The 18,150-nt window shown below is 50.0% G+C and overlaps 1 protein-coding gene across 6 annotated transcripts in view; it reads left to right on the top strand.

Annotated features, from left to right (window-relative positions):
• The first annotated feature begins 9,110 nt into the window (after positions 1-9,110).
• Positions 9,111-18,150, top strand: part of TOX2 (TOX high mobility group box family member 2) — a 168,647-nt gene continuing 159,607 nt past the window's right edge. For 4 of the 6 annotated variants that reach the window (XM_067307852.1, XM_067307848.1, XM_067307847.1 and 1 more), the window contains exon 1: positions 9,111-9,276. In XM_067307852.1, coding sequence (XP_067163953.1) covers positions 9,175-9,276 — 102 coding nt within the window. In that variant the 5' untranslated portion in view covers positions 9,111-9,174. Of the gene's footprint in view, positions 9,277-9,690; positions 9,720-11,334; positions 11,348-18,150 lie in introns of those variants that run through there. The other 2 variants (XM_067307849.1, XM_067307850.1) reach the window with 2 other exon arrangements.

The raw sequence follows: 18,150 nt of genomic DNA, 5'->3' as shown, positions 1-18,150 counted from the left end.
GTGGGGGTGTAGTGTGTGTTCGTGCATACGAAGACATGCAAAAACGTTATTAAAGTACAGAACATGTATCTCAATTCACAGGCTGCCTAGGGAAATTCCCACACTGCCACGAAATGTCTAGCAATGATATGCTGGGCAAAAGCAGAAACCTAGGCTTGGAAACATTAGAAAAATTTGTGGCAATGAAACTGAACTAAAATGAATTTTGACATTTAATCCTAGATCAACTGGCAAATCTCACAATAGATAATTTTTCTCCTCACTAGGGCAAAGCACGGCCACACAGAACTGGTGAAAAAGAATTAATTTCTAAAGATCAGCCGCCAATCTTTCCACTAGACTGAGAGTAAGTATGGGAGCTCCCTCGCACCACCAAAATATTGAATAAGTTTAGAGAAAGAAGGCAACTATTCCAAGCTCAGAAGATCATTTATGAAATAAAAATCACTCTCCACTACATTGAAGAATCTGAGAGATGCTTTCTAAAAGATTAATTTTCTGGGCACAGGAGGGGGAGCATTAGGCTTCACCCCTCAAAATGAACCGGCAAGATGATTCAATTGCATCACTTTCAGAGCACGGGCCTCCGAGACATTCATTCAGAAGTGCGGTTATAAAAAATGACTCCGTTACTTTGGGAGGAAGAATACTGAAGAAACTGTTAAACTTGGTCACAGTATGTGACATCCTTGAAATCAAAAGCAATACCTCTTCTGAGCTACTGCACAGTAAAATTAAAGATACAAAGCCAAATTCATCTCTGGCGTAATACTCCTGCCCGTGGCAGGAGAGCACCTGGGATTAATTTCTTCCATTATGGAAGTGGCATAAGAACCTGACAAATTGTTTTGCATGTTTTTGTAGCACTTAGTTACAGACACCTGATTCACTAACCAAGTCCCACGTGAGAAAGTAGAGTGACTTTTAGGTCTGGCTCCCCGAGGACTGGATAGGGGACTAATTGTGGCCTCCAAGCCGCCCCGGCAGCACGGGCAGCCCTGATCGCGTTTCCATGGGTTGAAGGTGGGGGAATCCCCAGGACGCCGACAGAATTTACTGATTTCTTATGTAGAAGAATATTTCCATCAAATGCTCTGTGACCAAGGAGGAAACGCAGGCTGGGCCGTGCTTGCCTCGGCGGAGAGGTAGGCCTTCAGCTGGTTAGAGGATCTGCGAGCTGGGTTTTAGGCTCTTTTCCCACCGGTGCCTTTGACTCGATGGCCACCTTTGGGCTGGTCACCAGCCTAGTCCATCTGTGCCGCAGGAAACCTGCGGTAGCCGCGCACCAGCTGCGTTTCTGCGTTTCTGTCTCAGTCCACACTGTGCTCGGGTGGTTTGCCCTGGTGTCTCGAGGACAACCTGGTACAGCCTTGCCAGCGTTTCCGGGCACAGGGAGAGGTTGGGGCAGTACCGTGCCACACGGCGCTGGCGGAGTCGGGCATCGCCTTCCCGGACCTCTTGGGTTGTCCTGTGCCACCTTCCCTAGACAGCACAGCGAAAACGCGCTCTCTGTTTGCTCCTGTGCACCTTTTCGTCCTCTTTGGGGTAAAACTTGTAGATTCAGCCTGTGGAAGAAAATGTCTGTATTTACACCGTTGGATTGAAGGAATGTGGGCCCGATAAACCTCTGAAAACCAGGCTCTGGGACACCTCCCCAGGCAAAAGCAAGGAGGAATCCATCAAAAACCACAGGGTAAAGCACGCTCATGCTGGGATAAGCTGAGGCCATCTCCGCTCCGCAGAGCCCGCGACCAGGGCTCGCACAGCAAGCGCCCTGCAGCCCGACGCCGACGTCCGCCTCTGCTGAGGAGCTGGATTTCTCCAAAATGGTGAGTGCCGCCTTGGAGGAGGCGGCCCGTGGGTTGCTTGGCTCTCTGAAAAATCGGGAGCGTCTCTACGTATGGATTTAAGGAGGTGATGCTAAGGACAAGGCTCTCCCCGCCTTCATTAGTGATAGGGTTTCACCTCAAGTGCCGAAACTTCTGGCCAGCTGTAACAATATATATGGTCTTTGAGAAGACAGGTCTGCTAACAAACCATAAAATATCATTTTTCTGCTACATCAAATGATTCCTAAACTCAGACCAGCTCGCCGAGGCACTTTGAAATAGAGACTAGTGACACAGACCTGGGCTGGCTCTGCAAATTATCAGCTGTCATTTTTGAGTCCATGTGTTGACGTTGCCCCAAAGAACAGATTTGCTGAGAAAATTCAGAAAGAGGAGGCCTAACACGAATGGCGATGCCTCTGAGCACCGTTACCGTCTCCCCGTGATGACGAGCTGGCCGTCTGGCGCCGTCCCTGCCGTGTTCACGTCTAGAAGACCCAAGCTTCGCCTCTGAGTTTTTTGACATTTGCTGCCAAATCTCTTCATGTAGTGGAACAACTAGGTTACGAGTGCGGCCTTGTTTGCAACATTTAGCCCGCGTGAAATGTGATTAAACTTAAGCTTTGTTAGATTTTCATTTAATAAAAGAAAATAAGATGAGGATTGTATGGATTTCACCTACCTGCAACTACATTTGGGCGAAACCCTAAAGCCTTCAGTGAGGAATAAGCGAGGAGAAATGGTCTGATGTCTCAAGGTATTTAAGTACTTCTGTCACCTTGAACATAAGAAACTCACTGATGTATTTTACAGTGTTGTGACCTTTTGGATTCAGTGCATTTGTGTTAATGGAGCTTTTTGGGGAGGAAGGGTTTGCTCATAAAAATCAGCCAATTCCGTATTTGACTGGAGAGCAGGTTCTTTCACTTGGGCAGAAGAACAATGTAAGTGGATGCGTGAGCATCCTTAATGCTTCTCCGTCGCATTTGAGCTTGGTTTGTTTTGTTATATTTGCGTTTCTGGAATGCTTTATCCTATCAATGACATTAATTACGGAGTAATTGCCTTAGTAGCATGTAACAACTCTCCTCCTTTTTTAAATAGATTTTCACACAATGTGTAAACTTTGCTGTATATGTGCTACGTTTCCTGTGTCATGAAATAATGTGTAGACAAAATAATGTTTTTCCTGTCAGAAATTCAATGGGCATCTAAAGCAAAGTGACAGGTGGTTAAATAGCCGCATTTAAAGGATGTCAAGAAGATTTTTTGGACAGGTACCAAAACCCGATGCCAAAAAGAAGGCCTAATACCATCTGTTTTGTAAGCAGAGAGATGCAATTTTACATAGATTTTAAATGACACAAAATGCCAAATACATAACCTTGATTTGTGGGTCAAATCTAGCTTATCTAGATTGTGGATATTTTTATTTACTAGCATGGTTCCTAACCCAGAGCCCACTCAGGTAAAAGAACACACTTTCAGTCAGACCCATTTTTAGGTAATAGGAAGCTTCTGAGTTGCATTTAATTTTGTTTTGTATTACATGTAAATCCAGATGCAATGTGGATTTAATTAATCCAATTTCATTGCATTTTAATGTACACATTTGCATTGTGTTTATTGGCAATTGGCTTTATCCATTTGTTCAGCATTTTTTATACCCAATGAAACTACTGAATATTTAGAGATCTATATACTTCTGAGCAGAATGAGAAGTGTAGCTCTGAATTAAATAGTATGATTAGGAGTTCTCAGACACAAACTGGGGATAAGACTAAAATGTCAAAACATAGCTGCATAATACAGTGGAAAATTGATATCCATATTTTAAAATAATAATCTGTACAGTACTAAATTATTTTAAAAACAATGTGAGAAGGCATTTTAGATGGTATGTTGAAAATGAAAATATACTTTCACAGTTAAAGACCAGTGGGTGCTGGAGGGCTACTTGGAAACAAATAATGAATCTGCTAAATTCGGCCACTTCTTCGTGCTCCTAAAAAGTGCCTTTGAAATTATGATTATTCAGGTTTAGTCTAATATTTAGAAACGCTCATTGTAGAATTTTCTCTTCTTTGTGAGGAGTCTGTCTGGCTTAAGTGGGATTGCTGAGATAATCACACTGTTGTTTCTGTTCCACTGTTAATGTTAGGCATGAAATGTGAGTTGTCATGTTTGTAGTCTTCTTTCAATGACCTGGCCAAAGCAACTGAAACTGTTCTGCGTTTTCTGAGGAGTCACTTAGTTCTGAACTCACTAAAAGAACGGCCCCTTCTCCCTTCTGTTTGCTGGTGCTGGGTTCGGTTCTCGCGTGCATGCTGCAGCTCTGGTGGTGTTGCTGGGTTTGCTGTTGCTTCAGCCACCACGGCCTGTCCTTTTCCTCTTTTGATGTTTGGCCAAAACACAAGATCTTCACTCATTTTTTTTCATGTTTCCTGGAGAGTTTTGCTTAATCAAAGGCTGATCTACGGAGCCAAGGGAAAGCTGACCCCTCTGAAGGGTGCCCACTGCAGCAGGTCTCCACCATCTCTCCCTGTCTCCTCTGCAGTGTCCAGCTCTTCCTATGGCAGACAAGTCCCAACTTCACTGGAGCTCAGCTAACACAAGAGGAATGGTTGCGGTACGCCATCGAGGGCAAAAGCCCCAAACCCCAGCCCTGCAGTCGGTCCTGTGCCTGCAAAGTGTGCGTGTGTGTGTGTCAGGGGGTGAGTACACTCCACCTGCCTGCAGATTTGGCTTTTTTATTCCCCCCTTCCCTAGATCTCCTTCCAGTGAGAGATCCCCCAAGGATGGTCCTCTGAGGTCTAACAGAGCTTAATTATTCCTGCAAGCTTTGGAGGTGCCAACAGCAGGCATGTGGGCTGGAGCTGATCTCCGCAGTACTTTCTGCTTTTTGGATGCAAGCTCCTCGCTTGGCTGGTGGTATCCAATGCAAAGTGAGGCGAATTTCTGGGGCTGGTAGGTAGAACCTGTCTGAACTGGGTATCACTGGGGCAGAACAAGCATGTTCTCATCATGAAGCTTAGCATCTCCAGTTCCCAAAGGTCAGCTGGGGATGCTCAGCCCTCTTTTTCCTATCACTAGCTCGGAGCTTCTGAAGAAGGAGAGTCTGCTTTTTTTCTGACCTACTAGGAAAACGCCTGCCTTCCAAATGGTAAGGTAGTTTTGGAAGAGCTATTACACTCTAAAGCAGTGGGCATGGTATGGAGCAAGGATGCAGGCAGTACAAGCCAAGAACACAAATTGAAAAGTGACAGGCCAGCATCAATCTGCATTTCCACGCCTGTCTGATTTCCAAATGCCTAAGATCCATGGAGACAAGCTAGATACCAAAAAGTGAGGTCTAGCTGGAACTTAGATACCTGCATTCAAACCCATGTATGGCACATTCATCAACTCGGGCAACTACGATATCCAGTAGCCTAAATTCATTCAGCACCTTCTATCAGGATGACAGAGTTCCCCCAAAGGACACCTTGCTAGGAGCACCTTGCTCCCTCCCAAGCTCTGCTGCAATCCAGACACAAGTGAAACAGTAGGAGCATGTCTGCTGGTGCGTGTGTGCAGTCTGACACAGAGCTCAGGAGGCACACTTTGAGGTCTGAAATTCCTTTGAAATTTGGCCAGTGCTGGTTCTACCAGTCACCTTTTCTCCAACACTTTGCTGGTCACAGCACTCAGTGAAGAAGTGGGAGACCCAGGTGCTGTCTCGTCTCCAGACTGCCCTATCCCAAGAGAAGGTGCTCTGCTCAGGGAAGGTCTGAGCCAGGGGGCACTATGCCCCGAAACCCTGTCTGTTTGCAAAAGACCAAAGGAGAAAAAAGGCCAAAGGGGTATAAGCAAAATACCAAAGTTGGCTTCTCTGATGAGGCAGTCTCGTAGCTGTGATTTGCAGTCCCTTCAGGGCACCCTGACAACCCCATCCTCCCAGGTAGGAGGTTTGGTGCGTCCTGCACCCTCCAAGAAGCTCCGTGCAGTTAAGTCTCTCTGCCTCCAAGGGGAGAGGTTGTATAACTCTGGTCCTAGGTAGAGAGGGACACCAAAGTGCTAGATGAAAGTAGGAGTTCAGACAAGTCTGCACCTCCTCTCTTTTATGTTTAAGGGACAAAATAGATAGAATACATAGAAACACGGGAAAAACTGGGCTAGAGAAGGCATTGGACATGTGGAGAGCCTGGGCTGGTGCCTCCACTGCAGAGAGCCGTGCAGGTGCACAGGCAGGACATCGCAGGGGCTGGAGGCAGCTCGGAGGACTTCTCTCAAGGGCCTGGTCAAGGGGGTCCAGGCTGGGAAGCCGAGGGTGTCAGGCTGTCTCTTTTGACAGTCTAATGAGTACAAATGCTGCAGACATTCATGAGGTGAGCTGCAAGAATGTTCGTTTGATGAAGAGCGTTTTTTCTGCCAGCTTCCCTTGGTGTATATCAAAAAAAAAAAAAAAAAAGGATTTATGGATATTAATAGGAATAACACTTTGTGATGACTGATTTTTTTCAGATCAGTCTCTGTTTGAGATCTAATGAAGGCAGATGAATGTACAAAGTTTGACAGGGCTGATTGTTGTGAATCTCATGCTCCAGGGATCTGAGAAGACATTAAGAAAACATTGCTACATTTTGAAAAGAAGAGCTTTTAAAATGGTTGGAATGGAACTATTCTGATATCTGTCATTTAAAAGAAATCAGTTTGTATCTGCTAAAGAGATACAGTAAGTTTGGTGATGAAATGTGTTAATTTTTGTAGGAAATAACAGAATTAAATCATGCTTTAACTGAAAAAGCCAATCCAGCCTTAACTGTAAAGCTGCTAGCAATGTCTCCACAATATAAAAAATATAATAATTATGATAATTAATAAAGATAATAATACAGTAAAACCTTGCTAATTCATACTAATGACTCAGAGGCTGCTTACTAATTACTGAATTTTGTGGATAAACAAGCCAGAATAATGCAGCATAAAACACACTTTGTTCCATTATTTTGACAACTCTAGTTTAGTTTTAATTATTTATACTTCATAATATACCAGTCACTGTACTTGGGAGGATTTTACAAAAATAATGACGCTTTAATAACTTGACACGTCTGTACGGTGTCTGCTGAAACAGAGAGGAAACCCAGCCAGTTTTGGATGTGTGCAAACCAGGAAGAGGGTGGGTTAGCAGAGCACAGATCTACAACACTGTAATGCTAAATACGACACGTTTCAGTAAGGCGTTGGACTGAGAGCCCTCAGAGCAGTTCTACCTGGTGGCAAGGCCCGCAAGCTGGCCAGCTTTGGTGCTAAACACGGAGTGATCGATGCCGATTCTTCAGAAAATCATACAGTCTGAAAAATAATAAATGTGAAGTAGTTTTGTGCCCAAATCAATTTTTATCCTTGGATCAATTTTTTCCACCATCACGAGGGCTAAAAGCTTGTTTTAATTTCAATGAGAGCTACGATTTTTACATAATCACTTGATTCTTAAAGCTGGCGTTCAAGAAAAAAAAAAAAACCCAACCCCCTCCCCCTCCTGGCCCATTCCAATTTTGGTAGGAGTTGGCAATGCTGTTGCAAAGAAAGAAGCTTGTTGAAGAATGAAATATTTGTATAACACCATTTTCCAGTTACAGCATAAGGCTGTAGAGAGTCCTGTTGGGGTGCATGCTGCAATGGTGTCTTCATAGTCAGGTTGTTTTAAAAAAAAAAGTCATCTCCATCAGAGATTTGCTAGAAAACAGAATTTATCAGCCTTGTCCTAGCTATCTGTGAGCATATGGATTGGTTACTGCACCTCGCTATAGCTGGGAATAGAATAACATACTGCAAAACCGCTCCATACGTAACAGCGTGTGCCTCTGGGCCGGTTTCCTCAGGGCCCGTTGGGAGACGAGTTTCCGCACCGAGAAGGGAGCTCCAGCTCCTGCGTAACAGCCTGCGAGCTCGGGCACAGGCTTGCCGGCGCTCGGCACCTGGGGCTGCGCGTGGTCCGGCTCCAGGTGTCACCACCCCGCATCCCCCCCGGGTGTCGCCAGGGTGGGGGTGGTGGGACCAGATGTCGGGGGAAAACAGAAAGAAACAGGGAAGCAGCGGTATAAAAACGATACTGGAGCGGAAGAGAATAGGCAAATAGAGCAAAAGGAAGATATGATGAGGCCGACATGAAAAGGGACAGGAACGGAAGCGGGAGATCAAATGGGCCTGCAGCATGGAGGTGGTGGCTGATGTGTCAGAAGCAAGGTAAGGGCAAATGAGTGGCAGCTGCTAAAATGGAGTAATCTTGTGTGTCCACCAGGCAGGGCCCAGCCTGTCTTGCCCAAATCAGGCCCCCTCTCCACCTGCTGGACCTTCAGTGCAAGCTGGCCCTGCAAGCCATCACCCAGCTGGTCCTCATGATATATCAGAGGTGTGGGGAACGGCAGGAGGAAAGCTGTGTCACCTTTCCAGTGGTGGTGTCTTTAATAGACAGCGATGTCTAGAAACTGGTGCAGCCTGGGTGACTGGAGTGTGGGATCTCTGTTGGTGATAGGATCTCCATTGACTTCCTGGTGAGCAGGAAGTCAACTGTGGAGGCATGGGCGGTCTTTTCCCTTCTGGATGGGAGAGAGCAGAAAGAGGTGCTGACCTTTCACGAGTAACCTCTCAGCGGTGGGGTCCTACTTAGGCGGCTGATGGTGGGGGGAGCTGGGCCACTGCGAGCCGCTTGCTTGCGGGGAGCGAGGGTGAATGAACAGGATGGAAAACATCCTTTTCTGGGGGTGGGCATCAGAGTCCGTGCAGAGAAACAAGAAGAGACTTGACATCTTTTCACGGGCTGGGGCTGGAGGAAAGCGAAACTGGGCAGGGCCTTTGGGTGAGGGCTGGGGAGAGGGACGCAAGGGGGTGTTGGGGGCACGGAGGTGAGGCCGGGAGCTGGACCTGCCCCGTGGGAAGGCCGAGCACGAGGAAGCCGTCGCGGCCTCCTTCCCTCCCTCCCGGCTGCGGGCAGAGGCCCCGGAGGGCGCCCGTGCCCCGGCCCGAGCGGCCTCGGCCTCCCTCTTCCCGGCGGCGTCGCGGCTCGGCTCCCTCGAGGGCCGGGGGGCTCCGGCCTCGCGCCCTCCGCGGGGGCGGCCCGGGCCCGGCCGCCGGGGGCAGCCGCCGCCGCCGCCGCCGCGAACAATAGCGGCCCCGGCGGAGCGGAGCGGGGCGGCGCGGAGCGGGGCGGGCCGGGGCCGCCGCCGCCGCCCCCCCGCGCCGCCCGCCCTCTCCCCGCCCCTCTCCCCGCGCCGCCCGCCCCGCGCCAGAGGCACCGCCGCCGCCGCAGCCGGGTCCATGCCCGCTGGAGCCCCCGCCTGCCGCCGCCCGCAGCCCCGGCATGGACGTTAGGTTTTACCCCTCCGCCCCCACGGCCGTGGGCTCCCTGCCCGGCGCCGACCCCACTTGCCTCGGCCCCCTGGATTATTATCACTGCAACAAGGTAACGGCGCGGCGCGGTGGGGGGGCTCCGGCCCGGCCCGGCCCGGCTCGGGCTGAGCCCCTGCGCGTCCCACGGAGCGCGTCAAACTTCGCCGCGGGTGGGAGGAAAGTGTTAACGGCGCCGGCACCCCGCGATCCTGCGGGAGGGAATTTTGAAAGTGGCGTGGGAGCGGCGCGGCGGGCGCCGTCGGGGCCGCGCCGCCTGCAGCGGGGCCCGGCCCGGCCCGGCCGCCGCTCCGGCCCCGCCGCGCTCCCCCGCCCGGCTCCCCCCGGCCCGGCCCGGCCCGGTCGCGCTGCCCGGCCCGGCCCGCCGCGCCGGCAGGGCGAGGGGAGGGCAGGGGAGCCGCCGGGGTCAGGAGGCGGCCGGGTCTGAAGTGCCGCTCTTCTGGGCTTGGCAGTGGTTCAGGTCGGAAAAGGTGCAGACCAGGAGAGAAACGCTCCAGGGTGAGTATGTGTCTTTGGAGGATTGTTTTGGGTTTTTTTTTTGGATTTCTTTATTTAATATTTTTCCTACTGGAGTGTTTCGCCTGAAGCGATTTACGCGTGTGGTGGTGGTGGTGTTGTTGTCGGGCACTTTTCTCTTTTCCCCTTGTTTTCTTTCCCCCTTCCTGGCAAGGCGGTGCCGCTGCTGCGGCGCGGAGCTGCTGCGCTGGGGCCGCCGGTCCCCGGCCGGGGGCAGCGGGCTCTGCCCCTCGCGTGTCAGTACCCCGCTGCCTTCGCACCCCGCGACGCAGTTACTTCTCTTAAGTACCGCACGCAGAGCCAGGTTTTGTGCGTTTCCGAAGAACTACGGCACAGCGCGGAAAGCTTCCTCACCTCGATTGCCCGCTCGCTGCAGCTGCGAGGAAAAACACCCTTTTTTTGCAAGGAGAGAGGGATGCGCGGGGTGACGGAGGTGTTTGAGGAAACGTCCTTCGTCTGAGCGAAGCAGAAGCGAAGGAGATAGATGCTGTACTTCAGGGAGAAATACTTCTCTGCAAGTATCACCTGCTTCACGGTCAGGCAAATAGCGCTGATGTTTCAGCAACAAAGCAAGAGGAAGCAGAGCCTTTTAGAGGGAGGGAAAATCGCCACGTTATGCTCGGAGATATGACCGTGGCTGGGTCCTGGCGGGCCCAATTCTGGCAATTACATTTAAAAAGTTAATAAAGGGAGAAAAGGCTCTCCTGCTTTGGGGCTGCAGCTGAGGGTGCCGTCGGCTTGTCTTGCTGTTGTAATACTTCGGGATCAAACTCTGTTTAAAAACAAACAGAAGGGAAGCTGCATGGCTTCGCAGATGTAGCAAATTAATTTTGATCGGTTATACATGTTTAACTATTCCCTGTCACTTGGTTTATTTATATCTCTTTATTAAGTTGTAGCAAATCTAGTAGTTACCGTTCATTTTGTGATGCCTGGTTGTCTTAAAAGGAAACCGTTCAAATTGGAACAATTTGTTCTGTATCCCTGTCCTGCTAGTTTCAAGTTGTTTTATTAACATTGCTGCTGCTCTTAAAATACTGAATATGCTCTTAAAATATTAACGAACGAGAGCTGAGCCACCTGGGAGCAGATTATCCACGCTGCTGAGACGTCAGTTGATAAACTGTGCAAGAGCTTAAAGTCCAGGAGCACACGATGCCACGGAGAATTGTGGCAACCCCCAAATCCTGCTGGTTGCAGTAACTTGATAGTACCAAGAAGTTTTTAGCAATTAATATGAGCTAGTTTATCTTGGAGTCTTTTTTTTTTTTTTTTTTGGCTCGGAGTCGGGTGTCCAGTGCTGCAGCCGGGGAAGCGCTCGCCTCTCCGTGGCGGCAGCGCTGGGCTCCTGCCGCGCCGGCTCGGGAGCAGGGGCCTGGTGGCAGGCGCCGTGCCGTGCCGGTGTACCTGCACCTCCCGCGGGGGCCCCGGCCCCCATTCCTGTGAGGTCATCCATGGCCTGAATCCCGGAGATTAGTCCCGGATTAGGCTGTTGCGATTGATCGCAGGCTACTTGTTACGCATCTGGCAAGAGGAGCGCGGCGCGCTGCGAGCGGGGCCGGAGGAGCCGTCTCTTCCGTGTGTCTGAAGAACGCGGCGCAGCGAAATAAGTGATGTGTTTCTAGCTCGGGTGCGGGCGCGGGAGGATGGGACACTAGAGGAGCGTACAAGGTACTGACCACTGCCACCAGATGCTGCTGTTGTCACTGCTACGGAAGATCTTAAGACAGCAAGAGGAAGAAAGGAAATGACTTACCCTTTTCTGATATTCAGGAATTTTTTTTTTTCTTTCTTTCTGAGTTATCAAATGTCACTCGCTTATGCAGAGCGGTGCAAATTTGTCTGTGAGATGAGGCTGCTGGAATGAAGCCAGATATAAAATAGGTTGACTTGGTTGTGGTAATGTTGCGACCTGCAGTGTCAAAATATGTCCGGGTGCAGAGGAGGAGGCAGCAGTGGGGATCATCTGGTGCCTTTGCTTTTGGAGAACTTCTTTGGCCTTCGCAGGCTGGCGTGTGGCTGAGGATCGCTACTAGTGTGCTGTTGTTACCTAGGACCTTCTCGAGCATGCACCAGCGGGAGCCGTCTAAGCACACGCTTCCCCCGAGCCAGGAGACCCTTCTCCTGTGAAACTCTGAAAACTCACGCAGGTCCCCCACCCCTTCGATCCTGGTCAGCGCTGGCAACTCGGCCAAGCGACAGGTGATGCCAGCGTCTGCCTCTAGGTGCTTCCACTTCCAAAAGCCCTGGGGAAGGGTAGGACGAGGTGGAAAAAGCTGAAGTTCTCGCAGTGCAGTTTGTGGGTACCCTGGAGGCACTTCGGTTTTTGGGGGGGCCCGAGGAGAGCTGGCAGGCTTGCCGCTTGTCGGGTGCCTTGTTGCGTGTCTGGGGGCCGCGGGAGCAGAGGCCCGTGGGGGCCGAGCTGGGGAGCGCTCGCACACCGTGCTCTTGCTTGCTCAGCCGTGGGCTTTTCTTTTGCCCTCGAAGTCGGTAACGCGTGATCACCGGCGAGCGTGCCTGACGATACAGCGGAGCCGCCGGGCGCTCGCCGAGGAGACGCTCCGCGGCCCAAAGCGTCCTGGCACGCTCACGCGGTTGGCTTGTGCCCTCGCTGCACGCGCCGCCGTCGTCGTCGCGAGGTCCCCGATCTCATCGGCGCCCTGCGGGGAGCCCCGGTTTCTCCTTGCAGCTGCTGAGGTGCCAGTTGTGCACCAGCATTTCCATTTCGCAAAGGAAAATGTGTGTGTGAGGGGGGAACCCAGGGTGGTTTCTAGGAATCGGGTCTGACCTCTCGGCGAGGAGGCTCGGGGTGCTGTGCCGGGCTCCTCGTGGGGACATGCCGGCGCCTGCCGGGTTTGGAGCCGGCCGGCGGGCAGGCCGTGCCACGGGAGCCGCTGGGAGGGACGGGGCACAAGCGAGGGGCTGCGAACCCGCAGGCGGAGAAAGGGGTCCCACCACCCCATGCGCAGGGGGAGAGGAGCCTCCTCATCTGCTGACCACCGCCTGTGAGGAGGTTTTGCGCGGCGGTGAGGCCTTCGGAGGATCTTGGCAGAGGAAGATGGACTCCCCAGCACCCAGAATAACTCGGGCTGTGACGGGTGACCCCCGGGCTGGGCTGCTTGGCCTGCCTGAGGCTGGGTGGTTGTGAAGAGGAGCAAACCCCAAACCTCTGGGTGCCCGGGGAGCCGCTGCTCGCAGGCCGATGCTCCCCGGCAGCTTGGAGATGATACGGGATGGAGACCATCCGATTTTTTTTTTTTCCCCCTCCCTTAGGTTCATATAAATCTCTAAGGAGACTCGTTGCACTTGCGTTCCACCATAAGTAAGCCATGGGAGAAAAAAATGCAGTTTTCTAACCTGGGGACTCATCCTGCCCTTAGCAGTGCTTTAGTGAAGGTTTCTGTTTTGTTAGCTGAATTATCGGCACGGAAGGATGTTCGCAGATCCTTACGTTATTTGAGGGCCCACGAAGCATGGGAGGGAGTTTTTCATTCTTAGCACAGGCAAAATTGCTTTTGAAGGGGAGGTATATGCCGGGAATCCTGCCGAAGCGTAGTGTCCCGCTCTCCGGGGTGTCACGCGGTATATACAGTGCTGTCAGCTTGTGATGCCCAAGAAGCGATGTAGCAGTGCCCCGCTTCCTTGTCCCTAGGGGGGAACTTTTGATAGTGAATTAACATCTCTATATTTTTCCTGCAGGAACAAATTTAAATATAAAATATTATAAATATATAATTTTTGGTGTTTTGATACTTGGTCGGGGTGATCGCAGATTTCCACTTAGGGCAATGACTGGTGGGGAGGAAGGGAAGGACCCAGCCTGGGAACAGTGAATTCCTGGTGGAGGAAGCATGCATCTGTGACCCTGGGAAGGCCTGTGGTCCTTGGGGACCTCCCGCCTCTCCCGCTGTTAACGGGAGTTACGTGCCCGCATCAGGGAAAGCTGTTAACCCTGTAGCACTTCTGTGGTAGCCCACAGCACTGTTGAAGCTGGTGTCCCAAATCTTTCTAATAGGGCTCTGTTACTTTGCATCTTCAGATACACTCTGTATCTTGCCTTTGAGGCTGACAAATTGACAAAACCTATTTTGCCAATACGCCATCATAAATTATGGATAATTAAAATCTGCTAGTCATGAGATGAGTATTAATTTGCAGCCCAGGCTCCCTTCTTCTTTTAAGAACTCTGCAGAAATGGCATCTGACCTGCTGGTGTAAGCCAGGGTCCATCTAATGAACACAGTCTTATGGAACATTCTGTTTTGTTTTGACTTTTACCATACATTGTAAACTGCAGTGATAAATACTGGCCCTTTTTCAGTGTTCCAGAATTGCTTTGCCGTTCTGGAAGATAAAATACTTTATTTTCCTTTTTACTTTCTAAGCCAGTTCTGTTTTGAAGTGACATAAATCTTTCTTTGGAGATAGAGGATACTGGATGGGAAACAAAGTCCAGCAAATTTTTAATTTGAGGTCCATTTTATTCTCATTTGGCAGGCAGCTCCTGTTGATTTGCAAATGTTGATTTATGCCCCCAGTATGGGCAACAGTTTCCTCATAAAGTGTTTGAGCTCCTCAGGGGGACAACCCTGCTTTCTCCAGAGCGGTCTTTGGTTTGCCCTGTAGAAGGTGTTTGAAGTTTGATTTTTTTGCCTTGGGCTTTATTAAGTCGGAGATCCAGACCTGAATATGAATGCCCGTCCATTCATAGAAACTGTTGTTCTCCCTGTATGTGCGGAGGGAAGGCTTTTAATCTGATTTCTTTTGGAATAATAGAGATACTTTGAAGGCCAGGCTGACTTGTCTATAACAACGTGTTTGTAAGGGCCAGTTTTGAATAACCCTGTTGAAGGCCTGATCCATGAAAGTCCTATGCACTTGTAGCACCAAGAGGCCAAAAAAGGAAGGATCGAAATCTTGCAAGCTTCTTTGATTTGAAGCATCATAAATAAATCAATTATAAATGTTGGCCTTTAAATCACTGGGCCGAAGCCTATTGTGCGCTATACTGTCATAACGATGGAGTAAATCCATTAACAGCTCCGGGATTATTCTGTACCTCTGAGCTTGTAACAGACATCGGAATGAGTTTTATGCACCCATAATGGGGAAAAAATCATTTCTGTTGATAAATTATATTTTGTGTTGTCCTCGTAATGGAGCATCCCATAGTTAAAAAGTGTAGCGCACGGGACCGCTGCTCGCTCCGGCGGTGGTTACTAGGGCAGAGGGCACTGATGGCCCGCGCGATGCTCTTTCAGGGCCCTGCTCTTGCTGGTTGTGAATTGACAATGGGTGATGCTGGTTTCTCTTGTCGCGGTTGTTGGCATCATTATGGTTTTTCTGCGGTGTTTTGAAAAAAAACCCCTCCCTTTACCTTCTGCCTTTGCATTACTTCCGTCTCTGCGCTCATCTGTGCAGGGGTGTGCGGAGAGGACGGCTCTGCTTCTGCGCGCCGGCTCGCTGGCTGGAAACCCGCTGCAGTGGGGAGCGTCACCCCGTTCAGGGGCAGCGTTCTTCCCTACTACCTTTGCGCTCATCCCTTTTCTTACGAAACGAGCTCCAAATGCTTTTACCATAAGTTGGGTTATATCTTTCAGTATAAGTGAAGCATATAATTGTGTTTTCCTAACAGCTCTACATTAAAAATAAGTTATTGTGCTGCTAATGTGTTTGCCTAGACAATTTTCCGTCCAGTGGCGATGAGGCTTCTGTTTGAAGCTGTTGCGTAGCGCGTTCTCAGTCTCTTCTTTATGTTTTATTTTGCATTTCTGAAGTCTGGGCAAAGTGTTATCATGATTCCAGCTTTGATGCCATTAACTTCTAATTGGAGGTTTGAGCTCTAATGTTCCACCTTTGTGATTTTACACGCACGTTTTTATACAATTAAAGCTTATACTTGGGGACGTGTAGTTCAGTTGCAGCAGGGAGGGGGGAAATGTTGCAACAAAACTTAAGCTGAAACAAGCAATAATCAAACCGCTCAAAAGGATGTGATTGAGAACGGTGTTAAATTGCCTGCTTTCGCACTTATACGGCCAGGTTTAAATATTTTAATCATGTGCATCCCCCTCTATCTATTGTTTCCTTCTGGTGGTTTTGTTCTGATGGATGCCATCTCCTCTTTGAAAAATGGAATTGGCTGCTGCGGCGCCTGCAGGCTAAATCTTTGCATTATGCCACAGAATATCTCTCCTTCGCCGTAATCTTTTGCATAGATTGGTTGACCTCTGCAGATATAATTAAATCTCTTCCTGACGACTCTGCGATTTCCATTCAGCTTTATGGCCAATGCATCTGTTGGGTAAGTGTTAAATTAGGGCCCTGTACCAGTAATTGTTATTATGGAAAGATTACTTGAAAATTGGTTTATGCTGGTTACTGTGCGCTGCTTCTGAGGAACCTTATCTGAGGAAATCAGGTGACTCTTAGTCCGAGGCAGGTTTTTGACCTCTAATCATAGTGTGGTCGCAGAAGGCCAGATTGCACGAGCGGTTGAAGTAAAATGTAGATTTTCTCTATTGCTTTGAGCACCCAGCCTCTTGTTCTCATGGTGCGATCTTCCTGTGTTCCCGAGGACCTCGTAACCTCCCGAGAGCCAGGAAATTGCGGCGGCACTATCGGGCCCTATTTTGCGGAGGCACGTGCGGTAAAACCCAACTTCCCCGGACCTCGGTGGGAATGGGCTGCCCGTGCCGGCGGGTCCCGCTCCACCTCCGCTGCTGTGGGAGGTCGCTGGGGAGTGATGAGGGCTCCGTTAGCTGATTAGCTCGAGCATGTTAGCAGGTTTTCTTCCCACAAAACCTACCGATGACTCAGGCTTTCCGTTGCTGCTGGGATTCATCAGGGAGGCTCTGTCCCTGTCTTCGCTGGCTGCCTCCATGCGCAGCGCTCCTCTCGCCTCTCATCTGTAGGGAAAATCAGCACCTTTTTTGCCCGGTTTGTGTTGTCGGGGTGCAGCCTGGACCTTCTCGTGTGCTTGTGGTCAGGGCCAAAAGATGAGGATTGCATTGTGGCTCTGCCACTTGCTCTCTGTGCGAACTGAGTCTTAGTCCTCTGCTTCCAGAAGTGACAGCTCATCTGGGGGGACCTCAGGCATTTGGGGGTGTTATTTCTGTGAACAATTCAAGCTCTCCTGACCACTGAGCGTCTATTTGAGGAGACCTGGTCTCTGGAGAGATGTATCCAGAGCCTGAGCACCCTGAAGGGCTCGTCTCTTCTGGAAACGTGGATCTCGACGTTGCCAGCTATGAAGGAGGATCAGCTTTCCAACCTGATGGACCTAACCGTTTGTTTTCCTGACCATCTCCTCCTGCTCCTTGGGAAGGTGGTAGTACTGAATGTCTCATTACAAGATGTTAAACCATCTGAAAACTCTGAAATCCGACATTGCAGTGTGAAGGAGGACAATGCTGGGTGGGTGAGGAGACTGGGCAGGTGATGGGGATGGAGAACATGGCCTCGAATTGTGCTGGTTCCTCTGTAGGGCTCGTATTGCTGCTTGCTGTTCGTGCATGCAGCAGCAAATGGTGTCAGTTTGGTGTTTTGGTTATCAGTTGTAGCAGAAAGGCTGAGGCCTGCTGGGTGTAGGCTGAGCTCCTTTCTCCCTCTTCTTGTTCCACCTCCACCATCTCTTTCCCTCTATAGCCGCGGGGAAGATGCTCCCAGGGCTGCCCACGCCTGGTCTTTGCCTGGGAGCTGCGGGTGGTGCAGCCCTGGGAGAGGGTGACGTGTGCTGCCGAAGGATGGCTTATTCTCCGAGACTAGTCCCTACCCTCGGAAGAGGGGCAAGGTACCCTGGAGTCCTTAACTGGAAGGAAAGAAACTTTTGACAGTGTGGAAGTGCTTTTCATTTTATAAAAACTTTAAAGAAATTCTTTGAATGGAAGACCTAGGTATGGAAAAGTATTTAATTTAATTATCTTGGTCTGTCTCAGCATGTGGGCTGGGTGCAAAAGGCATGTGGATGTCACTTGAAGAAGAAAAAGCAGAAATACTGAGCAGGGGGGGAAAAACATGAACCACAGAAGCTGTGGCTTGGTGCAGCACTAGGAAATATTTGTTTCTCCTGATAGGATCCTATTCTGTTTGTCAGTGTTAAACTCGGGGAGGCAACTTTTTCTTCCCCCCCCCGATGCATTATCTCATCTCTAAATAGCATTAAAAGGAGAAGAAGAATGTGCTGTTAAAAATATCAAACTTCTGGGACTGGCTGGCAGACTTTACTGCTGATAAGCATTGTTGATTGAAGATCAAACAGCCCTTGAAAGCAGAAGAAAAACCTTCCAGCAAGAGGCATGGATCTAACTGTGTAGCCAGACAGTGAGGTCACTCGGGCTTCAATCTCTGTATATTTAGGAACCGGCGCTGGAGTTATGGTCTGGTCTCCTTTACCCCAGACGGATGTTGGCAA

This window comes from Apteryx mantelli, chromosome 18 (genome assembly GCF_036417845.1).
Source record: "Apteryx mantelli isolate bAptMan1 chromosome 18, bAptMan1.hap1, whole genome shotgun sequence".
NCBI classification, from domain to species: Eukaryota; Metazoa; Chordata; class Aves; order Apterygiformes; family Apterygidae; genus Apteryx; species Apteryx mantelli.
This window is presented reverse-complemented; position numbering and strand designations above follow the sequence as displayed.